The 10376-nt window shown below is 49.4% G+C and overlaps 1 protein-coding gene and 1 gene segment (V, D, J or C); both read right to left on the bottom strand.

Annotated features, from left to right (window-relative positions):
- LOC102497205 (immunoglobulin lambda-1 light chain) overlaps positions 1 to 10376 on the bottom strand; it is a 51493-nt gene that overhangs the window by 28705 nt on the left and 12412 nt on the right. The window contains exon 3 of the mRNA XM_027770439.1: positions 3332 to 3340. Within this exon, the coding sequence (XP_027626240.1) occupies positions 3332 to 3340 (9 nt within the window). The remainder of the gene's footprint in view (positions 1 to 3331; positions 3341 to 10376) is intronic.
- Positions 6109 to 6754, bottom strand: LOC106734524 (immunoglobulin lambda variable 3-19-like). The segment is given in 2 exon segments: positions 6109 to 6496; positions 6636 to 6754. Coding segments are annotated over 2 exon segments (351 nt in total).

Here is a 10376-nt window from a genome sequence, read left to right on the forward strand (position 1 = left end):
CTCATGCCACAGATGGCACTGTAGAACCCTAGTCGGAATAGACCTGTAACAGAAGACAGATGAATGAAAGCAAGCCACCAGAAGCTTTTTATACAATATTTCATGCACACACAGGAGACACCCAGGGACTGAGGAGCTCTCAGCGAGGTGGCTAGGATTTCAGCTTGTATAGCATCTTCAACTGAAGACAGAAAATATTTAGCCAACTGACAAGACCCAAACACAGGACTTTGAGGCCCCAGGGGTGGCAAGTTGTGGAATGGCAGCAGATTAGCAGATGAATGCAGTTTGTCCGAGTCTGTTAATGTGGACTCCTCTGGGGCCATCTCCAGGCTCATCAGAGTCCATAGCTATCTCTGGGGTCACCTTGGCTGGAAGCTAAGGTAACCCTGTGTTTAAGGTTTTAGGAACCACAAGGTTGTTTGTAGACACAGCCACACCCCTTTTCATCAGCACCTGTAGTACATGAGACTTCCCGTTTCCCCCTTCTCTCCAACGCTCACCTGACATGTGGATTCTGGCGATCCTAGGGCTGTGGAGTACTATCCCACTGGGTTTGATTTGCATGTCCCTGACGGCCAGCGATGTCCACAGTTTTCACAGAATCCTTCACTTTTAACGGCATTTTGGGTTCGAAAGGTTATACGCAAGTCTGTTGGTTCTAATGGATTTAAGTAGAAATGTGAGCAGTTATTTTTAATGTGATTAGAGAGAAATAGTTTCCTTCTGAATGTTTGAAAGCACTTATATAGCAGCCGTGGGGTGTGGGTGAGTGTGCTCCTCATGGGTCCATACCAAAGGATGGAGAGCACTGCCGCAGAGTGGGGAAGGCCCTCGAAGAGACAAACACGAGGAGGGTAAATGGCCCGGGCACTTAATCATGGTGGAAGAGAAGGCGTGCGGCACCCAGGCCCGTGGGAAAACCATGGGATTTGGCTGGTGGCTCACAGGTTATATTGGTCCATCTCTGCCTGTGGAAATTGTGGAGAGGAAGGTAGGAAAACAGAAGATAAATGCAATTTTGTAAAACTTGTTACTGTGGAATCCTCTGGCACCATCTCCATGCTGGTCGGGGTTCTCAGCTGTCTCTAGGTTCCCTCTGTCCTCCTTGTAGAGAAGCGGCAAGACGCTCCTGTGTCTACTTTAGGCCATGGCAGGGAGGCAGGGAGCTCTTCTGCATTGGCTTCTTCACGACCTGTAGCTACACAGCGACTCTCATCTGGGGACAGCACCTTGGCTTTTCCAGGCTGTGCTTGGGTGAGTCTCCCCTGTGCTGGGAGTGGGAGCAAAGTCCCTGAGAAGGGGGTCCTAACAGCACAGCAGTGTCAGCTCCCTGAGCTGTTAGACCCACAGATCCCAGGTCAGACCTGGGCAGCGACATCTCTGTGCTCCCCAGAGCAGGTGCTCTGAGCTCAGCCCCAGGGAACTCTCACTTCCTCTGAGTTAACAGCCAGCTCTTGTCTCCCCAGGTCCTCCTCAGGCCATCTGGGTCTTGGTGCTTCACTGCCGTGATGTTCTGTCCCAGGGTCCTGCACTGGGAGGGCAGCCGAGTGAGCTCATGGGAGGCCACTGACCTGCAAGAAAGAATATTAGAGAGAAGGTGAGTCTGAGGCCAAGGGGTTTATTCCCTGCGGTCCCCGTTCTGAGGCTCTGCCTGACCTGAAGTCAAGTTTCAGAAAGGCCCTCTTGAAATTCCTGTGAGGCTAAACCTGTGGGCTGAGCCTCTCCATGGATACGGGGGGTGGGGGGGGCAGTCTGTGTTCAGTGAGAAGGGGAACAGAAGAGGGTACTCATCAGCACTTACCTGCCAGCAAACTTAGGAGTAACATCTCTCTGGATGGTAATACTCTTGGCGTTCTCCCCAGGACCTGGTCCTGTAGGAAGAAAAGATAGAGAAGGAGGAGACACAGGAGCAGAAATGCAGTGAATACAGACAAGCTGTACGGCTCAGTCATGCTGAGCTGCTTCATTTTTACATTTTACCAGGCGCAGTGAACTGTTTTGTAAGTTTTAAAGGATGTGGTTGAAGTTCTATAGTTAGAGATAAGCACTTTATTGTATACGTTTACTGGTCTTCTTACTATCACATGTGATCATGTTATACATCATAGGTCAAGCAGCTAACTTATCTATAAATGTGTTGTTCCTCTGCAACTCCAAGGAAGGCTGTCTAAGTATGCAACAGAAAGGATAATATATAAACCATTAAACATTACATAGAGCAGCCCACGCATGACCTAGCTAGGGCCAAGATCTTTCCCAAGCACCGTAGACATTTCTACAGAGCCCCTAGTATCTAAGGCATGTATCAGCCAGTCTAAGTGAATGATTAATGAGACATGTATATAATTGTCTTAAGCTGTCAGGCTGTATACCCTCATAGGTCCATGCCATGTAAAGATGCCCAGAACTCTGCCTGCTGAGCCCACAACTGGGCTGTTCTGGCCTGTCCTGTCCCAGGATGGATGAGGCTCTGAGTCAGTCACCCTTCAGTAAGCAGGTTGGGTTCTGGGTTGTCCAGCATAACCCAGGAGGGCTGGGGCAAGAGGAAAATGGTCGGTGAGGGGACAGGTCTCTGGGCCCCATTTCTAGCCCCACAATGTCCCCATAGATCCAGGAAGAGGCCTCTGCCCTTCCTGAGCTTCATGGGGTTGATGCTGGAGACCTTTTCCTGGAATTGCTAGTGACCATAGCTCCCAGGTTGATCCAACATTTGTCAGCTTCTTCCTGGAAGGACCTGCCTGAAGCCAGTAAACTGAAGATCCTCATACCCATAACTTTCCTGTGACCAACCAAATTCCCTCACTATGGCAGTTTCTCAATTGTGTGTCCTTAGTGCTGAGCGATTTGGTCTATGTAATTCCAGATTTTCTCTGCTCTTGAGGGTCTGAAGGGAAGGTCACAGGTGAAGTCACTGCAAGTGACTAGGCCAGGGTGAACAGAATAAGCTGAACCTGGAGAAGTTCAGGAAGGAGTTTCCTATGTCTTGGGAAAACAAGGGCAGGGGAGGACCAGAGACTCCCCCCATGTCTCCTGTCAGTGTGACCAGAGTGTGTGGGGGGTCAGTGTCTGTGATCCGGGCTCATGGCAGGTTTGTTTCTCACTTCCCCCTCTGCCTGTGTCACTGTGAGAAATACCACTTCTGCTATCCCACACCTGACAGTAATAGCCTCATCTCTGTCCTGGGCCCCGCTGATGGTCAGGGCGGCTGTTTTCCCTGAGTTGGATCCTGAGAATTCGGTCAGGTATCCCTGAGGGCAGGCTGTTATCACTATAGATGACCAGCTTGAGGACCTGGGCTGGCTTCTGCTGGTACCAGTACACACCATACCTTCCAGTGCTATCTCCCACACATGGGAACCTGGCTGGCTGTCCCAGGCTGACATCAAGGACTGCTGAGTCAAATCATAGGAGGCCACAGAACCTATAATTGAGAAAAAAGAAGTGACCTTGAAGATGAAGTACTGTTTCCTAGAGATCCATCTGCCTGGCCTGCACTAGATCAAAGGACTGAGGGGGGCCCACAGGGCCCCCTCTCCTGTCAATCTCAGCCCAGGAGTCCCATGGGCTTGGCTATTGGGTGGCACCATTGGAAAATAAGAAAACATGACCACTTTCTCCTGAGTGTGCCAGCTCAGGTTCAGACCATCTGATGAGGACACTGTGGATAAAGTTCAGCCCCTAAATCAACACACCCCAATCCTGGTGCAGGTCCCAGAGCAACCTCCCCTTCAGGCAAGATCCTCTGAGCTCAGAGTCAGGCCAGGCTGGTCCCAGAGCCCTGGGGCTGGGCGGTGGCTGAGCCTGGGCAGCACCTGTGCAGTGAGCGAGGAGGCCCAGGAGGAGAGGGGTCCAGGCCATGGTGGTCCCAAGGCTGCTTTCTAGGACCAGGCCTGGCTCCTTCCTCCCAGGCCTGTCTTATCCCCTGGCTGGAGAGAGCTGCCCCTTATGCAAATCAGCCAGAGCTCAGGGGTGCCTGAGGGGCTCTGTGGTCTCCAGAGAAGGAAGAAGACCCAGGGATGTTACAGGGTATGTAGGGTACAACCCTACACCCCAACCTTGGCCTGTGGGGTTCTTTTGAAGTCGGGCTGACTTCTCCTCCCAGCCTATGCACAAACCTTGCTGCTGGGCGGCCACGCATAGCTCAGAGCTGATTCTCTCCGTATTTTCCAGGCAGCCTGAGCTCTGCCCTTGGGGTGATCCTGGGTCTCCTTCCGGACAGGGGCAGAGTCACAGTGGACAGCAGTGACCGTGGGACTCGCGAGGTCAGGAGGGAGGTGTTGATTTTTGTGTAGGAGCCGAGGGGTCCATCCTGATCTGGGCTTAAGGGCCCAGTGTGGGCTTAAGGGCCACACTTTAATGAGAGAGACAGGAAGACAAACCTCCAACAGGACTTCACACCACAGTCAGGTCCTGTCTTAGCCACTGTGGAGCATGGACACGCACACTGGCACCCAGCGTGCTCAGGGAAGTGCTGGGACCCAAACCCTGGCCCTTTCCACTGGGGATCCAGATGCATTCTCACTGCCTACTGCTGCCTTATTTTAATTTATTGTATTTGGAAATTGTGTGGATTATGGAGACGTGAATAGTGTTCACATTGAAGAGGGTGGATGAACTGTGGCGGCGGCTTCAGTGTCTGCTGTGAAGTCCTGAGCTGACTCTCCCAGAGGCTCTTCTGTCTGTGTTTCTGGTCGGGGATGAAGAGAGAGTGTGTGCAGACATGGAGGTGGAGGTAGGGAGCATGGGTGCAGCTCACACTCCAGGTCATGTCTGCAGCTCACGGTGCAGCTGGGGCCATGGCGCCTCTTTCCCGAGATTCGCCCTCAGCCTGGATCTGACTCTGGGCTCTCTCAGAACCCAGAGCTCCTAGGATGTGGCCATCTCCCCTCGGGGTGATTTCTTGCTTTCTATTTCTCTGTCTCTGTGTGTCCCTCTGATGAGCACACACACCCAATAGCAAAAATCTCTCTCTCTCAAAAAAACAAAGAGCTATTTTAGTTTAAACAATATCATTTATTTAATGCTGAACCTTAAGAGGAGTATCATTTACATATGCAATTGCTAAAAGCTACTGGGTGTGATCTATCCACAGGAACTTGGCTGTGATAATTACTGGTCTTTGTTATGATGATTATGTGGCTTGCTAGGATGTACACAGGTCTCCTCTCTGAGGCTCACTGTTTATCCAGGGCCACGGCTCCTCTTTCCCAGGATTCGCCTTCAGTCTGGATCTGCCTCTCACCTAGTTCAGAACCCAGAGCCCCTGGACTGTTAGGTATTTCTCCCATCCTGAAAAAATTTAGGGAACAAAATGATATTAAGGGACACTTGCAGGTTCACACTGAAGAAAGGAGAGCTCTCGGTGCACAGTGGCCCCCATAGGTCCCGAAGCTCACACTGGGGAAGTTGGCTCCTACATGGCTTCCCTGAAGCTGACTCTCCATGGAGACCTGCAGGCTTGGGTCAGCTTGGAAGATGGGAGGAGGCAGCCCAGGGCAGGAGCAGGTGCTGGCCAACAGGGAGGGTGCAATAGGGGTACTCAGCCATCCCTCCAGGGAGCTCTGAAGCTGAGGGGATTCCAAGTGCCCTGTGTGGAGGCAGGGCTGGGATCTTGGCCTCAGGCTGTCATCAAATCAACCTCTCTGGGTAGAGGCATGAACTGGAGGAAGGGGCCCAGCTCTGAGGGGCTGACAGCTCCCAGCAGAGGAGGTGGGTCAGCCCTGAAGTGGGGCCGGGCAGATCCCACAGGGCCCACGGCACAGGCTTGCTCTGTGAGAATCCCATCATGCCAAGGTGCTGCTCTGTCAGGACTTCAGCCAGCTGGACAGGGCTAGGTGTTAGTCCTGGATATTTGGACCAAAGAGAGGCCCAGTGATCCCCACAGAAACCTGGATCAGTAAGTGGAGGACAGCTGTGTCCTCATGTCTGTCCTTACACTCAAGTCGCTTCTCTGCATCTCGAATACCAGACCCTAATCCCAGGGCAGTCTGGTCCTGCAGCCCCGAGTGCACTCCCCACACTCCCTCTGCATCTCCCTCCTGGAGGGCTGGGAGGAGAGGACAGCATGGGGGCTCAGCTCCAGGTGACATGGGCCAGCCCTGCTGTGTCCCCAGTCTTCCTGTGTCTGCAGGGAGGTTGTGACCCAGACAGAGAAGGGGGTTTGTGTCTCATTTCCTCATCTGCTTGTGTCACTGTGGCAATGTTAAACTGTCCGTTGACTGACAGAAATAGTCAGCCTCGTCCTCAGCCTGGGCCCCAGTGATGGTCAGGGTGGCCGTTCCACCAGAGCGGGAGCCGGAGAACCGCTCAGGGACCCCTGAGGCCCGGCTGCTATCACCATAGATGAGCAGTGCAGGGCTCTGGTCTGGCTTCTGCTGGTACCAGTTTGCAGGAAGTATTCTTAAGTCTCCTCCCTGGCAGGTGATCTTGACTGTCTGTCCCAGTGCCACAGACACTGAAGGTGACTGAGTCACTGCAGAGGAGGGCACAGAGCCTGCAAGAGAGGGAGGTGAGCCTGAGGCTGAGGGTCTCCTTCCCAGAGGGCCCCACACCCTGCAGCACCCCCTGTGCTGAGCTGAAGGTCAGGCCAGGCTGGTCCCTGGTTGTGTGGGGCTGAGCCCTGGGGGCAGCACCTGTGCAGAGAGTGAGGAGGGGGAGCAGGAGAAGGGTCCAGGCCATGGTGGAGACACCCCAGAGCTCTGCCTCTGAGCCCACAGCAGGGAGGGCCCCCAGGCCTCTCTTATCCTGAGGGAGGGGGGCTCCTCATGCAAATGTCCTCCTTCCTTCTGTGGCTGGGGTTGGCTCCCTGCTTAGAAGACAAGAGCTGGGCTTTCAGGAGGGTGTCCCATGGGCTTGTCCCATGGGCGTGTCCCCCAGGAGCTCAGAGTCTCTGTGGTGTTGAGGGTGAAATTGTTGCCCCTACACACAGACACACACAGACACACACACACACACACACCCCACTCACACCTCTCAGGCTGGGTTTTGGATTCCTTCTCTGGGCTGAGTCAGACCCCCTCATACCCCTTTCAATGGCTGAGACTATCCCTGGGTGGGCTATGCAGAGTTTTGGCAGGAGCTTGGGGGTTCAGGGCTCATATTGGGGCAGTGGAATTCAGAGTGAATGCCCACAGGCCTAGGGATGGATTTTATTGTTTTGGGGAAAAAATAAATAAAATATTTTTACCTAGAATGTGGCAAAGATTTTCAGTACTGACACCAAGCCTTCAGATCATAAAAGGGGTACCTGAGAGGTTAGTCTTATCAAAAGTAAAAATCTTACACATTTTACTAATTTTTAGGACTGGGTCTTCCCGTGTTGTATACCTCATACGTCGGCCTCCCCCTCAGAGCAGACATGAGCTCCAGACTTGCTTTCCAGACAGGGCCTCACTATGCTGCCCAGGCCAGGCTGGAGCTGGGGACTCCCCTCCTCAGTTCCTGACACATTGGGGTTTTTCCGACGCACCAACAGGCCGGATGTAGGCTGGACTAGAATCGAACCTTCTCCACACACGCGGGCCGGCCCACAGAGCACAGCGTCTCAGTGGTGTGTCCCTCTGTGGCTGGGCATTGCAATTTTACTTTTTAAAATAGTGTATACCAGCGTTATATAAAAGTTAATTAAACAAAGTGAGATGCTATAGACAAGAAATTACTATACCCACACACATTCGCTTAATTTCTTCCCTTATGACTTTTGGGTTTTTGTTTTTGCTTTTTTATTAGTGAAAAGAGGATCTAAATTCTACTCCTAACAAGTTTCTACATGCCATGACACATAACTATATCCTCATGCTGTGTGTGGTGAGAGTTTTAGACTCACAGCTAACGACAGGAAGGGCCAGGTGGTGTCAGTGGAGAGTGGATTCACCCACAGAAGGGCCTCAGGGGAACCTCAGTCATGCCCTCTGCACTCAGCTCCTCCGGGGCACTGGGGTATTGGGGTCCCCAAACCAAGGCCCACGGTGCCTCCTGGTGTCCACAGGACTCATGTCACCTACATGTGTCACAACTTCCTGCACCAGGACTGCTTCAGTCCCGCCCACACAATCTGGGTAGTTTGCTGAGTGTTTTACAGGAACCGCCTAAGCCAGACCTTCCCAGTAACCCCCATTAGCCTGGGAGGAGACCAGGGCCCAGGAGACTCAGCTCAGAGCTCCCTCATCCTCCCTGCCCTGCCTCCTACTCCTCTCCCCTAGTCCACTCTCCCCTCCAGGGCCTTCTCATCACACCCTCTCTGCTGTGTCCAGGTGCTCTGTCCCCCTGAGCTCTGTGGGCAGAGGTGGGCATGCTCCCGCTGCTCCCTCCAGGGCAGGTAACAAAGGAGAGTATGTCAGTGGGGGCATGGGGACCTCAGAAGGCTGGTGGGGCTCTTTCTGTCAGGTTGGTCTCGTAAGTAAAGATTCCATTCCTAGCAAAGACCTGCTGTATGGAAAACTGAAATAGGTAAAATGAAAATGAAAGCAAAACAAAAAAAAAGAGCCACCTGAAGTAGCTCGTGAAGTAAAAAAAAAAAATGTACTAACTAAAGCCAGGTGTCACAAACTTAATGCTAGTCCTGGGTTATTTATTAATATAAAAATAACTCTATCAGCATTTGCCAACATTTACACAGAGATGAAGAAATTTTTTTTATTTGTTCATTTAGAAAGAGATTTTTGATACAGGGCATGTGTACGCACCGGAGAGACAGACAGCGCGAAATAACTCCTAGGCTGATGGTCACGCCACAATTTCCTCTTCTCCATTTTCCTATGGGGAATTTGGGAACGCATGCTCACACGCCCAGTGTGCGTTTCAAGCCAATGGGTACAGGATTCGAACCACAGTCAGCCATGTGGGAGTCAGACAACATAACCATCATGCCGTCTGCTTATCGCGATGAAGAATTTTTAAAAAATTGTACATGCACATAAAATATTTTAATATACATATGTGCATATAATCCTTATGCAAATTAAACAAAACTTCATCATTTGATTATACTAGCATTCCCAAATTCACACACTGAACACTCTGCATAACAAGAAAGATAAAAAAGAAGCTGGGTGTTCTGTACCTCTAAAATATTGTTTCTTTTTTTCCTTTTATCAAATACAAACATTTCAAAGGCTTCCTTTATTAATAAAGTAACTCATTATGATTTTTGAAACAAATTTTTAACATGTTCTGCATACATGTTAATGTAGGTTAGGCCATCCAGAAGAAGAAACAGAGTCAACATTAAGTCGTAGTCCAGAATTATACAAATTATACAGGTCTTATGGTACTTGGTAAGTAATGACATCCAAAGTAAACTATATTTCAAATTTGTTTACGCAAAGGCATAAAAAGATCATTTTTAAATAGCGTTCATCTTTTTTCAATGGGCACAGACTCATCTGCAGTCATGTGCAAATATAATGACCTTGACTAATAGCTTTCTTAATCCCTTAATGCAAATACAGTTCCTTGTTTCTTTACTCAACTCAATGAAATAATGTAGAGTGAAGTCATTAGAAAAAGATGGGCCTCTCTAAATCTAAATTGAAATTGAAAATTACATTTAGGCCATAGGAAACATATGGGTTTCAGATTTACATATTACCTGTACCTAACGGTTATTAGATATGGTCTTTATTTTGGTTGAAATGCAAAAATATGATGAATTCTTTAGTAAAAGATTAATTAAAAAGACTTTCCATTGCTAGCAGTGATAATCCTAGAATGAAATGTAAGCAAAACATTTGTGAGTTACCATCTATCCAGTGCCCCAAATATGCAGATCCTAGTCCTAAACTCTTAGCACACATTTGCTGGAGCTCACTGAATGGCGACCTCCCATGTTTGGCAATCTTTTAAATCATTCTGTAGGTGTAGTCAAAATCTGCTTGCTAAAAGTCATAAAATTCCAGTAAACACTGCATATTTGATTTAAACCAACCTTACAGTTAAATTGTCTTATGACACATTGGGTCATAACCACTATGTAAAAAGTTTTTAAAAAATTATCCTTATGTAAAGTTGAAGCTAAACTTTGGAAACATGTTCATTTTTAGTAATTAACGTACTATAGCTGCTCTTTGGTTTGGCATAATGATATCGGTCAGATGCCTCATGTGCCCAGTGAATATTCAGGTAAATTTATGCCCAGGTAAGCCAGGTCTTTTGTCTAGCTTACTTTTGATGGCAATATCAAAACCTGAAATTCAAGGTAATTTTCCTAAGAATCATCACAAATGTTCAGATGTTTCAGAGATCAAAGATAATCATTATGAATTTTGACAAGGCTTTATTTTGATCTCTTCTCTCCAAACAGTTGATAGCAATCATCAATACCAGTTGAAATACCAAAGAGGCAGCCTTTCTCTGGTTCTCATACCACTGCTAGG

The sequence above is a fragment of the Tupaia chinensis genome, unplaced genomic scaffold (assembly GCF_000334495.1).
Source record: "Tupaia chinensis unplaced genomic scaffold, TupChi_1.0 Scaffold000137_1, whole genome shotgun sequence".
NCBI classification, from domain to species: domain Eukaryota; kingdom Metazoa; phylum Chordata; class Mammalia; order Scandentia; family Tupaiidae; genus Tupaia; species Tupaia belangeri.